At 39.5% G+C, this 22,358-nt stretch overlaps 1 protein-coding gene across 2 annotated transcripts in view; it reads right to left on the bottom strand.

Moving 5' to 3' along the window:
- Positions 1 to 1,209: 1,209 nt before the first annotated feature.
- Positions 1,210 to 22,358, bottom strand: part of LOC122655517 — a 48,868-nt gene continuing 27,719 nt past the window's right edge. For both annotated transcript variants that reach the window (XM_043849708.1, XM_043849707.1), the window contains one exon: positions 1,210 to 1,468. In XM_043849708.1, the coding sequence (XP_043705643.1) occupies positions 1,409 to 1,468 (60 nt within the window). In that variant the 3' untranslated portion in view covers positions 1,210 to 1,408. The remainder of the gene's footprint in view (positions 1,469 to 22,358) is intronic.

Genomic DNA, 22,358 nt, shown 5'->3' with positions numbered 1-22,358 from the left:
AAAATCCCTACACTCTCGGCGTGGGGAGCTCGCAGACATCACCAAGACTACTGCAACCAGAAAAGAGAAGAAAAACATTTACACAATGGCTTGAACCTCCTTTGAGTCCTTAAGCAGTTTGATGCTTCAAACATCAGTTCAATCCCACATCTGTAGAGAACTATCAACTCATGAACTATCTATTCTTTCATCTCTTTGTTCACCAAATTCTAAAACACTAAACAGAAGATGGAGGGAGGAGAGCCAGATTGTCCACCAAACTCCTCAGAACAATTTTCAACATATGGACTTTTCAGTAACCTACAGTATGACAGATTTTGGATTTGTATAACTAAGTTTTGATTATATGCACTTTCATATAAATGTCACAACTCTTAGTGATTTTTAGGGTTTTTTTTCTTCCACAAGCTCATGATTTTCTTTCCATATGACAAAGACGTTGTAGGTCATTTCAATAGAAACACCACACCCACTTTTCAAATATCATTGAGCCTTGAACAGACATGGGCAGTGATTAATAAGTGGGTGTAAAATTTCATAAAATGAAAAGAATACCATTTCACTCTGATGAAACTAGTTGCATTCATGAAATATTGTGGTTCATTTTGAAAACAATTCCATTGCTTGTGTTCACTTCCAAAGTCTCACTTTTAAGGTACTTCCATTACTTGCTTTAGACTGAAACTTGGACCCATCTGATGGGTGTGAATTGTGATCTCAAAAGCCTTGATTGAGTGGCTTAGGATTGGAATGCTGCACCAGTCCCAGTGTAACAGCCATTGTGTTACTTGTTTTTTGCCATATCCCTAATATTTTCTACAGTTGTTTGAAAGTTGACAAAAAAACTAGCATTCATGCAGCAAAAATTTTAATGACAAAGATAAGTAGAAAGAAAAAAGGGCAAACAATGGCCAAGAACATAAACATCTATTTTTTTTCATTATTTCCTGATCCACAAGCATTAAATTACATCTTCATGACTTTCACAAATAAGTATGTGTTGAACATGGCTGGTTGAACCAAAAATTGGGAGAGGGGGAGGGGTGCAAAGCTCCTGAAGCAGTTCTGCTCTGGTCCTTGCCTTTTTCCTCTCTTGGACCAATATCCCTACAGCCTATATCCACCAATTCTATCCTGGTAACATCCTGCCACTGTTTCAGCTGGAAGATTCTTATGAGCCATAAGCACCACCAGTATCATCATCACTTGCAAGCTTAGAAGGCTTAGATCATGACATTCATCGGAAAATGAAAGGCAGAAATGGATTGACCATAACCATCAACCATATTGAGAGGTGGACAATATTTTCAAGTATTACGGTTTTCACCTTATGTTACTATCATGACAAGGTTTTCACGAATAAACTGGCCATATCCGGTGCACTGACTCAAAAGATTCCAGATCTGTTTCAGGTGCTATCATGGAGTCCCAAGGAAACACTTCGACATCGGCGTTTCTTTGAGCAAACCTGAAAATGAAAATATCATCAATCAGAGACCAATTTAGGGCCATTTTAAAGAAAAAGCTCAGGTCAGCAGCCATCACACAATCGTGACAAGCAACAACCTCTAAAAGATCCGGTATGCAGCCAAAGTATGTAAATACATCGGAAGTGCATTACAAGATCACATGCAGAGTTTCACCTTCAATGAGTTGATCCATGCGTTCATATACTTGCGACAGTTATAAAAAACATACTAGTGATACAACCGCTATGTATCAAATAAAAGTAAATAGCATAAAGTACTATACAAATAAGTATTCCATCCAAAAAAAAGGCATCCTAGAGAGAATTAAACAAGTATTCTATGAACCAATCCAGATTTAGGTGAAGATAGATCTTATGAAGAAAACAGAGAAACTTGATGCTTTGTCCCATCAGTACTTGTTCTCTGCAACAGCCTACAAAACTGTATACTTTTAGGGCACAATAGGATAAATCTACACATCATTTATGATGTGATGAAAGTGGGGGCTTTCTAGGAGCATTCAAATACTCTAATTTCTTCTCGAATGTTTCAATCATCATATCCAAAGTTATGCAAGCCCTAGCTGAAGATCAACAAGTAGGTCGCTTATCAGGCAAGAGATCATCTAATAAAAATAATATGCTTATGGGAAAGCTACAGACTGTTCCAAAATGCAAATAGACCAACAACTATGTAACTTACAAAGTCTGCAATATAATAACACTTCTCTTCCAAATATATCCCCCAATAGCCGTGCAACAAGCACAAAATACAACACACAATAAAAACAAGTTAAGGTAGAAAAACAGAGAAGAAGAAACGAGGAAGAAGAAAACATCCATTCACAGGCATGGGCAACCAAAACATCCATGTCAAGCTGGTGCAACATACCCCTTGATGATTGTTCCTTTTTCAACTAAAATTGTTCAAGAAAACACACTCAAAATTGTAGAATGCAGACCACCATTGGCAACAGATGTTTTACAAGAGAGAAACAGAGAAAAGAAGCACAAATTCTTTATCTAAATATTATTTAGGTCAGAAATTAATAGGCTCCATCTTTACTACAATGGTGACTTTGGCCTCAGCCTTTTTTACATGACTTTGCCTTTACAAGAGGTGCTTGAGCAGTTGAGCTTCATGCTTCCATAACAACATGCTGCTGTCGTAGTAAAATTGAAGAATAAAATAAAATCCTTCTCAAGAGTCATGATCCTCTATCAATCTCTTCATGGAATCGTCATGGAATTGATTCTACATTAACTCTTCTTTTTGGCCTAACTGAATAGTTAGGATCTGTCCAATAATATTTCTCCCCACTTTCTTCTTCATTTGAGTCTTCCAATCTGGCAAGCCTCTTCTCTTCCTGCTACAAGTTTCAATCCCTGTCAAGTAGGCATATAAAAATAAAATTGCCCCTTGCACCTCGTCTTCGATATCACTCCTCCCAAAGCCTAGATGGATTATCTCAAAGGGGAGAACAGCCCTAAAACTTTTAGAAAAGACAATAGAAGATTAAGGGTCACAAGTGGCCTTGGATGTAACATACGGCACTCACCTTGGGTGCCTTGGCTTTGCCAAGGTGCTTCCTAGGCATCAAGGCAGCAGGCCACTGCTGTGGTTTGCTTTGGCACCATGACAATTGCGCAGGCAGCTGCTACTGCTGTCACTGTTTTAAAGCCTGAGAAATAAAAGCATGCTTAAATTGACCTATGATTTAAGGGTTGATAGGGCATCCTCTTAAGTATTGGGCCTGAACTTTATCTTCACACGGGAGTGTCATTTGAGCAAGCTCAAGATTGGTTACCTTGTTGGTATTCCTACATTGAAGGACCACATATTTCTCCTTCCATCAGCTATCAGTCCCACCACCAAATCAGAAGCCTATTGAAGACTTTCTCTTGAGTCGAAGAGTTTCCATGTGAATGCTCCTTCCTCTTATTCTTGTTTGATCTTCTACGCGACCATTGTAGCACATGTGTCGCCCAGGGAATGAGGAGCATGATGCCTTGACGTCATCCTCACCTTCCATCGGCTTATCACCGGTAGTCTGCATCAAATTTTATTTTTAATTTTCTTATTTATTTTAGATTTATGTTTGGAGTGGGAGGAACTATAGAATTATCTAAAGGCACTGGCTGTTAAGTGCTTTCAACAGCTCCTAAGGTTACATTGAGATTTCAAAAGAGAAGGAAAGTAGACCTGTGTACAAAATTTGGGGTTAAGGGGAATAGCTTCAGTCTATTGCACTAAAACAAAGAGTATGTATTAATAGGGGTGGTTTAATGGACAGAATGAAGATTTCCTTGATACACATACATGTTCCATTAACATCTTAAAAAGATGTCACATACATGAGAGAAGCTGATTAATAATTATCCTTATTCAGAAATGCCAGACCTATGACATCGTATTGATACGGCAGTGCCTCAGGCACTCAATAGGGTGGGTCCCTCTACATAAGGCAAGGAGAAGCAGATGAAAAGTTATCCATGTTCAGAAATGCCAACCCTAAAATATTATAATGATACAATAGCACCCCATCCGCTCAACACAGTGGGAAACTTAATTCACCTTTAGTAATTGTAGGGCTAGCATTCCTCAACCTTCTTTTACCTAAAAGCATTAATATGGTGACATTGAGATCCCGGATACTTTGTCTTAAGTAGCTACTGTGGATCCAGGCGAGGATTTTTCTCTCCTTGATATTACTGAATGGTGGCCTTCCTCTTTGACTACATTACCGATCCTTCTTCAGCCTCCCTTTTGCACGACTCTTAAAGAATCTTTGAAGCGCTCTGAAAAAGTTAGTGATTTGGATGGTCATGCCCTCTATATACTGGACGGACTCACAGTTTAAGATTTGCCCCACACTACCTTCCCTCCAAGGACTAAAAAAGGGCATACCTAGTACACAAGGCTCCCACCACTGCGGGGTCTGGGGAGGGTCCTAATGTATGCAGCCTTACCCCTGCTTTCGCAGAGAGGATGTTTCCAGACTCGAACCGGTGGCCACTTGGTCACAATGGAGCAACCTTTACCGTTGCACCAAGGCCCACTCTTCCATCCAAGGAATGGGAACTTAATTTATGGGTGTCCATCTGGTCCTTGTATTTTCTTCTCCTTGGCTTTGTCCAAGGCTTTAGTGGTGCCTCTTAGTTTTGTTGCAATTTTGGCTTGTAATCGGCCTTTTGGCCTTTTTTTCTTCCTTCTTTTATCATATTAGTTTATGTTACCTGTAAAAAAAACATGGTAGAAATACTTAACAATTACTTATCTTATTAAAAATAGATTAAACTTCCAAATAAGAAAGATGACATTTATTTCCTCTTCCCCCTTTTCTGGATTATGAAAATGTGAATCAAGTTTCCCAAACTATGAAAACTCACATAAGATAAATGCATATGAAAAAGGAAATTAAGTAATGGCATGCCCATCTATTACTTACAATTAAGTTAGTAACAAAATTAAATCCAATCATCACAGAAATGAATGCTTTTGAAGGCAATATTCATATTCATTAATACCCCATTTAACCATGGTAAGATTTCAGAACTTTGAAAATGAATTGTTGATATGTACGTGGCATGCATAGCTACAAGGTTACATATAGTTTGTGATGGGTAGTGTGTGAAGTGCATAGGTAGTTACGTATGAGTTGTAATAGTTCCTTATTTTTACTTAGAGGGATTAGTGCATGGATAGTTATTAGTGGTTAAGAGAAGTTATTGCCAACATGGGTTGATGGGTTGAGGAGTTATAACCGTACAAGGTATGTAAGTCTATTTATAATTGTTTATTTGAGAAGGGAATCAGACTTTGGAAAATTTAAACTATTCTTGAGTTTATCTTGAGAGAAGCCGGCTACCTCCCAACAAGCCAGACGCCTGGCTTCTTCCGTAAAGCCCCTCTATTTTCTCTCCTATTTCTTCTCTCTCCACCCTTAATTTCTATTTTTTTTCCAATTTTCTCTCTTTCTCTCCCTATTAATTCTCTTAATTTTCTTATTTTAATTTTCTAGATTGTCTTGCACGCAACAAATGGTATCAGAGCCAGACATGGCGGATAAACAAAGAATTAGTAGATTGGAGGCAAAGGTCGCATCCCTCGTCATTGGACAGGAAAACATATGGGCGATGCTCACCCGCCTTGAGCAGTTGGTAGCCGGCTTCAATGGTCAAAATGAGTGTACTCGGACCGGACATTCCATTCCAGTGCTTCCCAAACTGGACAAGCTTGAACTTCCCCATTCCAATGGCATTAATGGTGAACCGCAATCTCTTCCTGCAGATGCGCAAAGTAGTGACTCACTTGTAGCACCAGCATTTAAGGTGGCCCTTGGTGAAGCAAGTACAAATGTCGATTTTGGGATTTAAAGCCTTGGTGACAACTTTTAAGGGGAAGGACTGATATGTATGTGGCATGCATAGCTACAAGGTTACATATAGGTTGTGATGGGTAGTGTGTGAAGTACATGTATGAGTTGTAATAGTTCCTTATTTGTAGTTGTTTTTACTTAGCGGGATTAGTGCATGGATAAATATTAGTGGTTAAGAGAAGTTATTGCCAACATGGGTTGATGACTTGAGGAGTTATAACCGTACATGTAAGTCTATTTATAATTGTTTATTTGAGAAGGGAATTAGACTTTGGAAAATTTAAACTATTCTTGAGTTTATCTTGATAGAGGTCGGCTACCTCCCAACAAGCCACACACCCGGCTTTGTCCGTAAAGCCCCTCTATTTTCTCTCCTATTTCTTCTCTCTCCATCGTTAATTTCTATTTTTTCCTATTTTCTCTCTTTCTCTCCCTATTATTTCTCTTCTTTTTCTTTTTTTAATTTTCTAGATTGTCTTGCACGTAACAATTGTTCACCAAAAAATGGCATCAATGTGACCAGTAATCGAGGAATCTTTCCCTTTTAAATCAATTCGAATATATCCATACTTTATTCTTTAAGGCCAGGTTTGCTTGGCAAGAAATGGTGAATGTGTGTGTGTGTGTGTTGTTGTTGTTGTTGTTGTTGCCATGACCCTTATGGTCCAACACCCAGGTCTAGGGTTCAGATATGAACCTTCCATATTGACCATGTGATGCAGATCCAAAAGACAAAAAAAAAAAAAAAAAGATAATAAGATAGAAAATGAAGAAAGTACAGGATAACAAGGTCAGAAAGGACCACTTAACTCTGGGTGGTTGAGGACTCACTCACTACTAGAGGACCTCAAACTCACAATGGGGGTCACCATGGCACACCCACAAGTTCCAAAAATACAAATTATCAACTCTACCTTCTTTAAACCAAAAATGGGCGTACTTGAGAGGGGCATATATATACATAGCCTTACCCTGCTTCACGGAGGGGTGTACGCAACCTATCTTCTTTAAACCAAAAGATAGACAGATCAGGGAAAAAGCTGTTGGAATATAGTTGCGGGAAATGTCTTGGAAAGAGTATATGGAAAAAAGTGGAGTGGGCATTAAATGTTCATCATCATGACTACATCATTCTTCCCAGCTTTGAAAGAGCTCATCCTCAAATTGAAAACGGACACTGAAGCTATGATTTGATTGTTAGTCATGTTCTTCATTGTCGAGCATGCTTCTTGATATCAGATCAGCTATGTAGACTTGCTTGCCATGAGAATTGGAACTTGCTCTGATACCAAATCGATGCAGCTCAAAAAAAGGAAAATGCTAATAAGATAAAAAAAAAAATGAAGAAAAGTACAGAATAACAAGGGTCAGAGAGGACCACTCAACTCTGGGTGGTTGGGGGATCACTCAACCCAAGTGTGGGATTCACTCACCACTAGAGGACCTCAAACTCACAATGGGGGCTTACCACGGAACTAAATCTCGGTGGAAACTAAAGATCTGTCATTGCATCAATTTTCATAGATTTCATGTAACTAGTCTAAAATTGGAAACAAAATCTCGCAGTCCATGTAGAATCTTCTTTTCCTTTTTTTCTTTTTTTTTTTTTTTTTTTTTTGGGGGGGGTGGAGGGGCCTGCAACTTGGATGTCAAAAAAGAGAAGTTAGCATGCCTTATCAATATCCAAATCTTAACAAGTGACTACATTGTTTAGATTTTAATTTTAAGAAATAGTCTTACACAGATGTGGAAAAGTGGAATAGGATTCACATAACCCCAAATAGTAGGGGTAAGGTTTACCAAGTCGAGTTTAGGTGTAATATTTTGTTAAAAGAGAGATGTAGAGAATGCTTGAATGATTAATTCGATCATTCAGGCCCTGTTTATATAGAGAACAGAATTATAACTGAAAATAGAAACTTAACTCAGTCCTAGTCCTACTAGGAATTCCTAATACAACTAGGAATCCCAAACTAGGACTCGGCTGGGGAAAAACAATAAAAGGAAATAAAAAATAAAGAAAAAGAAACATAAATAAAGTGGGACTAACCACCCTAACTCGACTAGGACTAATCCTAGTAAGCTAGGACAGGTAGGACCAATCCTAGTGGAACTAGGACTGCTTACCCCAATCGGGTAAGCGATGCACCTATTTCAACACTCCCCTCAAGTTGGAGCAAAGATGTCGATCATGCCCAACTTGACTAAATTGGGATGAAATAATTTTCCAGACAATCCCTTGGTGAAGATATCAGCAAGTTGATCCGCAGATGTCACAAAAGGAATACAAATCAGCCCATCTTCTAACTTCTCTTTGATGAAATGCCTATCCACCTCAACATGCTTGGTACGATCATGTTGTACAGGATTGTGTGCTATGCTGATTGCAGCCTTGTTGTCACATTACAACATCATAAGAAGACGAAAAGGAACACCAAGATCTTGTAACAACCCTTTAAGCCAGAGTAACTCACAAATACCCTGTGCCATAGCTCGAAACTCAGCTTCGGCACTAGAACGGGCAACAACATTTTGCTTCTTGCTACGCCACGTGACAAGATTTCCACCTACAAAAGAGCAATACCCAAAAATAGACTTGCGATCTGCGAACCAGCCCAATCGAATCGGTGTATGCTTCATCCGTAGATGACCATGTGTAGACAAAAGAATTCCTTTTCCAGGAGCGACTTCAAATAGTGTAAGATACGAAGAACAACCTCCATATGAGAAAAATAGGGATCATGCATAAAGCGGCTTACGGTACTCACGGCGAAAAATGTCGGGACGAGTGTGTGAGAGATAAATCAACTTCCCTACAAGTCTTTGGTACGGCCTTTATCAACAGGCTCCCCTTCTTTCTCCTTGAGTCGAACAGTAGGGTCCATAGGAGTATCGAAGGATGGCACCTAGCAACCCGGTTTCACTAATAAGTCTAGGACATACTTCCTCGGGAGAGAAAAATGCCTTTAGAAGATCCGCCACTTCAATCTTAAGAAAGTATCGTAATTTCCCTAGATCTTTAATCTCAAATTCTTGTCCAAGGAAGATCTTGATGTTTGATCTCATCACCATCATTACCAGAACTACTATATCATCGACGTAGACTATAAGAACAATGAGTTTTTCACCACCTCTTTATAAAGAGTGTGTGATCAGCATTACTCGCTTATAGCCCACGAAATCATAGCTTTGTGGAACCGGCCAAACCATGCTCGGTAGCTTCAGCCCATAAAGTGCACGCCGGTTTACACACTTTTCCTTGGTTTCGTCACAAGAGAACCTTGGTGGGGCGTCCATATACACCTCCTCATCCAGTGCTCCATTTAGGAAGGCATTTTTACATCTAGTGCGCAAATCCCATCCAAGGTTGATCAGACAAGATAATAACACACGAACAGTATTCAACTTTGCAACAGGTGCAAAAGTTTCCTGGTAATCAATGTCGTATGTCTGAGTAAACCCCCTGGCCACGAGCCATGCCTTATACCTATCCACAGTGCCATCAACCTTCTGTTTCACCACAAACACCCATTTGCATCCAACGGTTTTCTTCCCAGGTGGAAGAACCACAAGCTCCCATGTGTTATTTTTCTTCAAGGCCTCCATTTCTTCCATCATAGCTGCCTTCCACTTTCCGTCTGATAGAGCTTCCTGCCAATGGTTAGGAATACGAACAGAAGAAAGAGAGGAAACAAAAGCATGAAAGGATGGGGAAAGTGAGTTATAAGAAACAACATGAGATATGGGATGCTGCGTGCAAGTCCTGACACCTTTGCGAAGAGCAATAGGTAATTCAGGAGAAGGAATATTACCAGGTGGAGAGGCAGGTTCTAGATTCGGGTTCGGCAATTGGATGGGTACTGAAGCAACAGTTGATTGAACCTGAACCTACGTGGGTCAAGTTTACCAGGGGACCTTGTATCCCTGACATAACAAACGCAGCCAAACACCTTAGGTGGGACTATGAAGGAAGAAGAGCCAAGTAATAGCTCAATAGGGGCCTTGGAAAGAAAAACCCGACTGGGCAGCCAATTAATTAAATAGGCTGCAGTAAGAACTGCATCTCCCCAATAAAGGGAAGGGACATTGCTTGCAAACATAAGAGCTCTAGCCACCTCCAAGAGGTGGCGATTTTTCCTCTCAGCCACACCATTTTGGGCTGGAGTGTCAACACAGCTGGTCTGATGGAGGATTCCATGGGCAGCAAAGTATTTTTGGAACTGACCTTCCGTATACTCTTTCCCATTGTCACTCCTCAAAATTTTAAGAGTGGCAGTAAATTGGGTCTTAATTAATTGATGAAAGTGTTGAAAGCAAGAAAAAACTTCATTTTTTGTGTGCATAAGGTATACCCAAGTGAACCTAGAATAGCAGTCAATGAAAGTGACATACCACCGATGGCCAGTCAGGGAAGCTTTCCTACTAGGCCCCCATACATCAGTATGAACGTTATGAAATAAGGAAGAGGATCTCTTATTAGAAATAGGATAAGTTGAACGTGTCATTTAGCCAAGAACAAGGTTCACAAAAAAATCTTCCTTATTACAATCCTTAACTAATGCTGAAATAAATTTGATAAAGTTCCTAAGGGGGATGGCTTAGTCTAGAGTGTCATTTATGTATTTGAAGAGAAAGATGCGAAGGTAAAGACGAGTAGGTGTAGGATCTCCATCAAGCAGTACAATACGCCATGCACTTTACCCGATCCAATCGTCTTCCCCGAGTCCAGCTCCTGAAAAACACAGTGAGTTGGAAAAAAAGTCACTTTACAATTTAGGGATTTAGTGATATTGCTAATGGAAAGAAGGTTAGTTGTAAATTTGGGAATATGCAACACGGATGGCGGGGGTAAGGGAAGGAGAATAACCAATGGATCCTTTCCCGAGATGGAGGAGAGGGACCCATCGGCAATTTTAACTTTATCCTTGCGGAAGCGGGAGAATATGTATAAAAAAGGCTAGAAGAACTGTCATGTGATCGGTAGCACCGGAGTCTATGATCCATGGAGTGGATACTACCGATGCACATGACCAGAAAAGAAATACATGCGGGCAAAGAAGGAACCTGAATTGGCGAGGCGTAGTAGAGGCAGGATGTGTTCAACATACGACGGAGAGCCTGGAGTTCTTCCGAGAGAAACCGATGTTAGCGGTAGGAGTTGGGGCTACACTTTCGGTGTGATTGGCTTTGCTTTTAGACTTAGCACGTCCTCGTCTGGCCTCAAAATCAGCAGGCTTGCCATGTAATTTCCAACACTGAGCCTTCGTGTGTGGTTTGTGACAATACTCACATTTCACAGGCTCTTTAGTAGTGGTAGCACCAACACTGTCAAAAGAAGTAACGGGAGTGGAGGCAGCAGTCAGTAATGCTGATCGCTCAACTTTGGGAGTAATCATCATGGCAACCCTTCTTGTCTCTTCACTGTGAACATAAGAAAAAGTTTCCTCTAAAGTGGGGAAAGGAATCCGACCAAGGACTTGTACCCGGATAGGATCATAATCATCATTGAGGCTAGCCAGGAAATCATAGACCGAAACTTATCAACATAGGAATGATAGGCGAGATGTCGGTAGTAGTAGTAGGTGAAAACCTAGCATAGTGATCCAATTGCTGCCATAAACACTTGAGGGCAGCATAGTATTTAGTGACGATAGCTCTGCTGAGTGGTATGTTGGAGTGTCTTCCTAATGTCATACACCGAGCATCATTACGAACGGCCATAAGTTCCCTTGACGGCAGTCCGGATCCGAGTAGCGATGTCGAGGAGTAGATATTGATGGAGAGGTCGGTGGTCATAGAATTCGTAATAAAGGACATCACCATAGCATCATTGGCAGCCCATTTAGTACGAGCAGCACCTTCTTGATGAGGGCGTGTGGTGCGCCATAAGATGGCATGAGTCCCCTACCACCACAGTCAAGGACATAGATCTGGCCCAGATGAGGTAATTTGATCCCTCAAGTTTAATAGCTGCAGCATAAGGGAGAAATTCTGTCCGCGGCTGAGAATCAACTCCGGAGTTGGCCGTGGTTACATCCGAGTCCCCATATTGCGGACAAAACAAGATATAAAAACTGAAAGATGAGTCCCTTCTGTAGCAACAAGAACCAGCCCTAAATAAAAATCGATAGTTAGGGTTTTGAGGAAACCCTAGAAGAGAAGTCGATTGAGATTCAGGGGTCTTCAAGTCGTAAAAAAATTGCAGAATCTGTCTTCAAAGTTGATGTAGATCTGTGCAACAAACTGCCCACGTAAAGAGGAGAAATAAACCAGATTGAGAAGCAGCAGGTCTTGAATATTTGTTAAAAAAAAAAACCTGGAGAGTGATATGGATATATGCCTCAATGGTAGGAAGAGAAACAGAGACAGCAGCTGTCCAAAAAAACCTGCAGTGTTGGATCCCAAGAAAACCAGCCTGTAATTGTAAGAGAATCTGATCTTCAATAAGGGAGAACTCCAAAAAAAATTTGCAGAAGTGTGGGCAGCAGCTATCGATCAAAGAACTTCTTAAATCATCAATTGTTGAGGTGAAAAATTAGGGCAGCATCTACAAATCACCTCATTAGATCTGCCCTAAGTGGAGAAAAAACCAGAAAAAGTGAAGAGAGTTGAGTGGGGGGGGGGGAAGATGGAGATCGAGTGATAATGGAAGGAGGGTGGTGGGCTAGGAACCAGGCTAGATCTGAGAGACTAGCTTTGATACCATGTTAAAAGAGAGATGTAGAGAATGCTTGAATGATTAATTCGATCATTCAGGCCCTGTTTATATAGAGAACAGAATTACAACTGAAAATAGAAACTTAACTCAGTCCTAGTCCTACTAGGAATTCCTAATACAACTAGGAATCCCAAACTAGGACTCGGCTGGGGAAAAACAATAAAAGGATATAAAAAATAAAGAAAAAGAAACATAAATAAAGTGGGACTAACCACCCTAACTCGACTAGGACTAATCCTAGTAAGCTAGGACAGGTAGGACCAATCCTAGTGGAACTAGGACTGCTTACCCCAATCGGGTAAGCAGTAAGCAGCCTATTTCAACATATTTACTTAAAGATCAGTCCTACAACTTACAAGGTCCCATGTTCAATTTTATGACAAAGCATAGAGCTTGGCATTGTAAGAAAAAGGGCGTACCTAGTGTACGAGGCTCCCGCCAGTGCGGGGTCTAGGGAGGGTCATAATGTATGCAGCCTTACCCATGGTTTAAATTATTGCACTGTATCGTATCGTATCGGCTGATATCATGTATTGATAAATATCGTATTGTATCAGCCAATGGTGCGATACGATACGATAATACCGATATGTATCATATTCATTGTTGCATCAAGTTAAGGGGTTGAAAAAAAAAAAAATTAAAGTATCGGTATGTATCGCTAATGTATCGCGGCTGATACGGCGAGATGCATTGTGATACAGGCCATTAAAAGCTCGTGTTCACATTCCAGAAGTTATAAACGAGTTCTGAGGGCAGAAATGACCACCCGAGAGTTTCATTCCTTGCTCTCAACCTCTTTTTTTCCACTTTTTGACTTGGGGTTTATATTGAAGCATAAAAAAACAAATCAGATTCAACCAATAAACCTTTCTTTTGATCATTCAAGTGGCTGAAATCAGAGATTAAGGAGAAGTCTTAGAAAAAGTAGGTTTTCAAAGAACTTGATTTTTTTGGTTAAATCACTTAGATAACTTGTCTCATTATACAATAGACTATTACTAAATGTAAAAACCCCACTCTTTATAACAATTTCAATTGAATGCACTTGTCTCATTATACATTGTTCTCCATTTTAGTGTTTGTGCATGATACATGTTATATATTGCTTATTTATACTATTTTTTGCTCCAAAAGTTTATTTCCATGTATATCTTGACCATTTTCATGCGTATCTCCGATATGATACGATACGATACAATACGTCTCTTAAAATCACCCCACCAATACGATTCGTGATATTAATACTTTAATCCTTGGCTGTTGGGGCTTCGTTTGCGCTTGCTGCTAGACAGAACCCTAAGAAGCCATTATCTACTCGATTGCCTTACTCTAAGGTGGGGAATCAGCCTAGAACAAGAGCAAGCATGCAACCTAATTCCATGGAGGTCTTTGAGGATTCCATCGAGAGGCTGATGTGGTGGCCCAATCTGATATGGAGGCCAAGGAGGCTGCTGTGGTGGCTCATTCAAATATGGAGGACAAGGCTGATGAGTGGACTGAAGGTTTGTTTTTTGCTCATGATGGCAACCTCTGGAGTATTATGATCCCGATAATCAGACCTCAATGATTGATATCTTGGATCAACCAGTTGATGATACAATTCGGTTTGCAAATGTGGATGACAACCCCATTCCGTGTAGGTCCGGCCAGCTTGGAGTCAGATGAGGGGGATCATCATTCCTTCATATTTCAGACTGGCATAACCTCCTTACTTGATCTCTCTCAAGTGGAAGATCTAGAGTTGAAGATTATTGAAGAGGTGATCAATCATGTTGACAATCTAGAGGAAGTGGCAGATTTGAAGCAAAAGAGGAGCTTCATTGGGAAAACACTCAATTCTCTGTTTGGCATCATAGTTGTCAAGGCGGCAAGCCGACCCAAAGCAGCATGGTACTAAAACTCGGAACTCGATCCTAACTCGACCCTGGGAAAAATTGAGATCTCGATCGACTTGGTGTATTTTTTTTTTCAACTCGAAACCTGGTTTCGGGGTTTTAGACATAGTTTAGGTTTGAAACTTGGTAAACAGCCTATTTTAAGCCATTTAAACACAATGGCACTATCAGACATAGAACAAACACTTACTTATGCCAAAAACCAAGACAGACATAGAACAAACACTTATTTATGTCTAATATCATTTAAATAAATGCTTTTGGAGGAGTTATGTACCGGTCAAACTTAATTTAGTGTGCGTGAATTCTGTCAAAATCGCTTTGAATGAAAATATTTTATTGGACATCAAAACAAATAAATATTTAACTGCACTTTTGGTTTTTAGCAATGTTCTACCATGTTAAGATTTATGGAGTTTTTAGATTTGAGAAAAAACCCCAGCATTAGAAAGTTGAAAATTGCACCTGCTGCCAAAAATCCATTTTTTGTTCTTAAACAGGGAGGTTGACTTTTTTCCTTTTTGGAATTTTATTTTTTAACTATTTTTATTGGATTCAAATAGGGGGGATCTGCTTATTTATGAATAATATCTTAAGTAAATGAAATTCAAAAACATTTACTTAAATGATATTAGGCATAAATAAGTGTTTGTCCTGGTTTCTGGCATAAATAAGTGTTTGTATACCAAGGTTTGCATAGATAAGTGTATGTACATAGATTTCCCACCGAGATCTCGCCAAGATCTCAAGATCTGGCACTCATATAAAGGAGTTTGGGTCGAGATTCTCGAGATCTTAAGATCTCGGCGGAGATATTGCACTTTTAGAACTCGTATGAGATCTCGTCTCAACCCCTTGGAAAATCGAGATCTCGCAAGTTTTAAAACTATGCAAAGCGGTGGAGGGGTGCCTAAGCGCTTAGGGGACAAGGCACCCACCTAGGCAATGCAACCAAGGCGCCCAAGTGTTATTTTTTATTTCCCCTCTTTTCTAACATTATGTAGCATGGTACAATATATACCTTATATCATCAAAATCAACATTAAGCCGCACTAAAACAAAACCTCCTTCCTTCTGACATGTTATATCAAAAAACTTGATGGCAATAGCTCACAATGGGAAGCATGTAGGTCTAATTGAAAAATAACTAAATAAACATAAAAAAATTTTAAAAAAAGGTAGTTTTCAGGACATCTCAAATTGATGTACTTGGAGGGGCCAAGTATTAGTAGTTCATGTAATACTTGGAGAAGCAGGGGTAAGGCTACGTACATTTGACCCTCCCCAGACCCTACTAAACATGGGAGCCTTGTACACTAGGTACGGCCTTTGCAACACTTGGAGAAGCATCACTTTCCATTAGCATTTTGGCAAGACTTTTTACCAAAATGCGATACCACATAAAACCCTTATTTTTCTTGCTTTAATATTGTGACAACCCTAGAATCTATAACCAATAACTATAATAGAGGAGAGAAGAGAGAAAGAGACTGAGGGAGAAGATGAGAAGTTGGATGATAAATAGTGTGTTCTATCGTACCAGTAGTGTGCCAAAGATAGAATCACAATAAGAATAAGACTATTACCTAGCTAATCCTAGAGTCTAATTACAACAGGAAACTGAAAACTAATTACAATAGGAACAGGAAACAATAAGAGCCTAATCTAAACTACTTAGCCAAGCTCAAGTCCCGAGGTATGTATCTTTCACACTCTCCCTCAAGCTGGAGTATACAACTTAAAGGAGTTAGCTTGGAACAAGAATCATAGTTATCAAGGCGTCCAGGCTCCTTGGTCTCCTTGGGCGCCTTGCCACCATGGCGGTGTCGCCTTCATTTTCTACCCTCTAAAACACCATGGTCGCATTCTCGCCTTGATAACTATGACAAGAATAGACATTAAAAGCAACACCAGTCTTCTCTAGCAATTGTAGACGCTAATGAAAACAGAGATAACTTCATTCAGGCAGCAATATCAGTTCAAGTACACAAATCATCAACAACATCAGTAGATAATAATCTTCATATTGAACAAATCCAAACAACAAGAAGCAAAATAAGTGGTTGTGAACATGAACCGCAATCCACCATATCATAGCAGCAACAAAAATATCAAAAGCACTTCTCAAAGAAGGCCATTAGTAGGTAGTCATCTTCTCTAAGAGAGGTAAAAATGCAGCATCCAACAGCTACTAGGTAGTAATCTTCCCAAAGAAAGATAAAGGTGCAACATCCAATAGCTACATCATAAGTCCTTCCCAATGAAGGCAAGTAATAGTAACCTGCTCAAACAAAGACAGATAAAAGTACAACTCCAATAGCTACACATAAGCCCTTCTCAAAGAACGCATTCCAATCAACAAGGTAACAATGATGTGATTAGCAAAGATCACATAATTAAAGATCTAATTAGTAAAAAGCAGACTCACTCCTTGAACCCCAAACAAAGATCCCAAATAAAACATTCCACTAATAAATAGGTAATATAGGTTACTACAAACCAAGTAGCACCATCAACTTGTAGGGAACCAGACAACATTAGGTTGCTAGGGACCAAAAAAATCAGGTTGTTGTAGACCAAATAACGCAACATCAGGTTGCTAGAGACCAGGAAACATTAGATTATTATAAAGTATAAACTAAATAAATATGCATTGCTGCTGAATACCATCTTCATGGATAAAATTGTTGTTGAGGACACGAACGCATAAATAATAATAATTTCCAACTGATGACTTAAGCAGATAAGAATAATAATCTTCAAACCTCCCCCTCATGTGTAGCATTACATGTGGACAAATAAGGACCAATAATCAGCATCACAAAAAAAATCCAATAATCAATAATAGCTGCAAATAATCTCTAATAATCTCAAGCACCTCCTTAAGGTAGCAAATAAAATCCCAATAATAATATCCAACCTCTCTATCACTGTAGCAAATAATCTCCATGCAAGTACCAGTCTTCAAAATTTTCAAATCCCAAACTGATGTGAACTGGGCCCACCAAAGCAATAAAAGTGCAACAGCCAAATATTCAAGAGTAATGGCAATTCTGTAAACAAACCAAAGTTTCAAAGGGGGAATGGCAATTTGGTAAATAACCAGAATTATAAGGGGTTACTTCGGAAGGTGGATGTGGGTTAGGACTTGGGACACAATTGTCTTTTATATTTATGGGGACAGAGTTGGAAGCAAATGTAAGGGATGGACAAACTAGACTTAACAAGAAATACAAGGGTATTTATGGTACTATAAAATAAAGTCTCTTTAATAAAGAAACCGATTGAGGTTGTCTTCTACCTCAATAAACAACAATCAGGAGGGAAAACCAGAATTGAAGGTGATGGTGGAACTCCCTCAAGGAGCGCCTCCAATTGGCCTGAAATTTCATGTGGAGGTTGATAAACTAAGGACGTATTGATTCTCACCAATAAACAGTCCAAGAAACATGTAGAAGCTGTGTGGAAATCTCTGCAACTCAGGCCCAGTGGAGAAGAAAAAGTTTTGGAAGAAGACCAATACCATCCACACCATTGATTAGAAAGCCAAGTAGGTCTGGTCGAGGGTTGTCTTCAACAACAGAAAATCGATGAACCAAGAACAAAGCAGCAACTTCTTGGATGTTTGAAAGAACCAACCCAATACTTCACGCAACAAACTCAATTGATACCATCAAGCAGCAAACCAGAGTTTGATTTCACATTAGCAATCGATTCAGTCTTCAGCAAATAGATAGCATATAGCGTAGAAAACCAGAGCACAAACCTAGTCAAAGAACCAGTAATAAATTTTGATCAACAAAAACCAGTGGATCGAAACCAGAAACGGTTTCCAGAAATCAATAACCACACAACCAGCGGAACAGCCAGCGGTAGGAACAAACTTTGGCTTCAATCGTCAGCCGAATAGGTACGAATTTTCATACAAGTCTTCATTAAAATCAGTATATGAAACTCTAGTTCTTCTTCTTCTATGAACTAGGGTTTCCTTCTTCAAACCAGAAATCCAAAACAACTCTCAAAACGGGTATTACGGAGAGAATCAGGTACTGGTTATTGCTCTGATACCATGTGCCAAGCCCAGAATTTGTAACCAGCAACTGGAATAGAGGAGAGAAGAGAGAAAGAGACTGAGGGAGAAGACGAGAAGCTGGACACTAGATAGTGTGTTCTATTGTACCAGCAGAATATATGTATATTAAAGCCAAAACCCGAGTCACGATAGGAGTAAGACTATTACCTAGCTAATCCTAGAGTCTAATTACAATAGGAATAGGAAATAATAAGAGCCTAATCTAAACTATTTAGCCAAGCATAAGTCTTTAACAAATATTTTTAGGTTGATGGGTAACCCCGGAACCACCCCCTGGGAGCATTGTTCAAAATCTCGCGAAATCTCGATCGAGATTTCGGATATTTCGAGCTGCTCGAAACGAAATGCTACTTTGAATCGAAAAAATACAATATCTCGAGCGAAATTCTCGAAATGTCGTGATATCTCGAGATCCCGCGAGATATTGAATTTTTCGTCAAACCCCTTTATATAAAAGACCACATTTCGTCAGTCTCGTTTTTGCTTGGTTTTTGCTCATTTCTTCTCCATTCTTCCACTTCCCATTTGAATCCTTGCCGCATCTACGCCGGAACCACTTGGAGAACACAAGATTCAAACTTCTTAGCACATCTGTGAAACCTTTCCACTATTCCAGGTAAAACCATATATTCAAAATTGGTTTTTTTAAGGGAAATGCATGATCAATATGTTTGTTTGTGATGAAATAAATATATGTTAGACACCGGAAGCTGATCTACAACTTCACGGCGTCGAAATTTTTTTTGGGTATATATAGTATTTTTTTTATTTTTCTACTTCAAAAATTGGATTTATTTACAACAAAAATAAAAAAATAATAGAGGTTATGTATATTGTATGGTGATGAATTAAATATATGTTAGACACCATTGGCCAATCTACGGCCTCACGGTGTCAAAAATATTTTTCTGCCAATAATTAATTATTTTAATTTTCAGAAATTATAAAATATTTAAAAAATTCAAAAAGATAGCAAAAAATAAGAAAAAATATGAGGTTTCTGTTTTAAAATTACTGAAAAATATAAAAGTAAATTGTACATACTTCTTAATTGCTGCCCATTTACATATCTTTTCGATTTTGTTGTGCTAAGCCAATAACTATTTGAAAAATATTTAAAAATTTTATTTTTAAATATGAGAAAAATATGAGGGTTAAGGGAAAATTATAAAATAGCTATAAGTAAATTCTACATGTTGTTTTATTGCTGCCCATTTGCATATAATTTCGGTTTTGTTGTGCTAGGCCAATATTTATTTGAAAAATATTTTAAAAAATTGTTTTAAAATATGAGAAATATATGAGGGTTAGGGGAAAAATACTAAATAATTATATACTTATATACTTGTGTTAGTGCTCTTAAATCTTAATTCTTAAACATTTAAACTAAAAGAATTGATGTGCTTCAGTGATTAATGAATTGTCTTTTATTCATGCAACGGTAAACTAGTCCGATTATGGCGGACCGTGGTAAACGACAGAGACAGAGGCAAGAGGGGCAGAGGCAGCCGGCCCGGACCCAGGGGGAGGAGAGCACACCCGGGTGCACTAGGGGTGACATTGCATGGTACTCCAATTGATGGGGATAAAAGAAAATCCCAATGCAACTATTGTCAGTTTTTGGGAGGTGGTGCCACTAGACTAAACAACATCTAGCTGGGAATTCTCCTGAAGTGGTCGCATGTCATATGGTCCCTGTGGAGGTATCTAGGGCTGTCATTGATTACATGAAGGGAGGGAGAAAGAGGAAGGCTCAGAGGGAGAAGGCAAGAGTAGAACTTAAGAAAGCAGTAAGGTGTACAGCGGGAGGCCATCGTGATGATGATGATGATTACAGTGATGATGTCTATGTTCCTGATGATATAGAGACTGAGCGAGAGGCTAGGGATTGGAGACGAGCACAGATGATGAGCAGAGCCAGTTATCATGAGGATCAGGAGAGACAGAGAGTTGGTGGTAGTGGAGGAGCTGATACCTCTGGAGCTGGTGCTAGTGGTAGTGGAGGAGGTGGGTTACCTAATCCCTTGAGGAGATCACAGAGTACGAGGGCAGCTCCGCCTCCGCCTCCGCCTCCGCCTCCACCACCATGAGATGACCCAGCACTTCACCAAGCACCTGGTGTTTATAGAAAGAAAGGCAACAAACAACCAAAAATCAAGGGAGCATGGAAAAATCTGAAGGGGATGGTGAAGGAATCTATAGCTAAGTGGATGTTATACAATACCATCCCAGCAAACACAGCACAAGGCCCCTTTTATCAGACTATGATAGATTCCATTACTGAGGCTGGCCCAGGGTATAAGGGGCCCACCCCATATGAGATTATGAATGTGTATTTGCCCCAGCAGAAGAGAGAGCTTGAAGACTACATCAATGAAATGAGGGGGCTGTGGGAGAGCTATGGGGTGACCATAATGTGTGATGGTTGGACTGGTCCTACAAGAAAGTCCATCATCAACTTTATGGTATATTGTGATGGGAGGACAGTCTTTCTGAAGTCTGTTGATGCATCCAAGGAGAAAAAGGATGCAAAGTATATCTACAAATTGTTGAAGGAAGTGGTAGAAGACGTAGGAGTGGGGAACGTTATCCAAATTGTAACGGACAACGGAAGCAACTACAAGAGTGCCGATGAGAAGTTGATGCAAAACAGTAAGTACCGGTTGTTTTGGACTCCATGTGCTGCCCATTGTATAGACCTAATGTTGAAGGACATGAGAAAGATCAAATTGGTACATGTTGTGGAAAAGGCAAGGCAAATGACCAACTTTGTCTACAACCATGGGTTTGCATTAAACCTCTTGAGGGAGAAGTGTGGGGGTGACTTAGTGAGGCCAGGCATAACTAGATTCGCCACCAACTACATTGCACCTCAAGAGTATAGAGACCAAGAAGTCTGGACTTAGATCCATGTTTGCTTCTGAAGACTAGTTCAACTGGAATGGATCCAATACCCATGGTGGTAGGGAAGCACAAGCTACCATTTCATCAGATGACTTTTGGTCAAAGTTGCAAAAAGTGGTACAACTTCTGGACCCAGTGGTCAAGGTTTTGCATATAGTTGATTCTGCTCTCAAGGGACCAACCATGCCACATCTATATGCTGTCATAGACTTGATGAATGAAGGTGTTTACAATGCAAATCCACGAGGTAGCAAACACTTTCTCAAAATTATCAAGGAGCGCTGGGAAAATCAACTTATGCATCCACTGCATAAGGCTGGTGAGTGTAGTTTGTTTTTTATGCAATTACATCTTTTAAAGTTAATTTGAAAGATATATTACTAACTAGTCAATGTGTAATGTCAATTTCAGTATATTATTTGAACCCCAAGTACCAATACAGTCATAGGCTTGGGTTGAATAGTAGTCTTATTGATGCAGTAAAAGAAGTAGTTGCCAAGTTGGAGCCGAATAGTAAATTACAGGCGATATGCAATAATGAGGTGAGTCTTATAAGTTATAATTCATTTGGAATTACTCAATTCAATACTAAATAGTAATGAATCATTACTAATTTTAAATATTTTCCAAATGATTATAGTTGAAGACTTTTAGGGATGCATTGGGAAGTTTTGGAACCGATGCTGCAGAGCAAGGCCGGACACGCGGTGATGCCGGTACTCATTAGTCATTACTCAATTCAATATCTTATTCTTGAAACTTTTGAAATGAAGGTGACATGTCTCTTTTGTTGTAATGCAGCTGAATGGTTGGTGTTGTATGGGGGTTCGGCAAACAATTTAAGAAAAATAGCAATCAAGGTTCTCTCCCAAACATGTTCAGCATCTGGCAGTGAACG

This window comes from Telopea speciosissima, chromosome 3 (assembly GCF_018873765.1).
Source record: "Telopea speciosissima isolate NSW1024214 ecotype Mountain lineage chromosome 3, Tspe_v1, whole genome shotgun sequence".
Lineage (NCBI taxonomy): Eukaryota > Viridiplantae > Streptophyta > Magnoliopsida > Proteales > Proteaceae > Telopea > Telopea speciosissima.
This window is presented reverse-complemented; position numbering and strand designations above follow the sequence as displayed.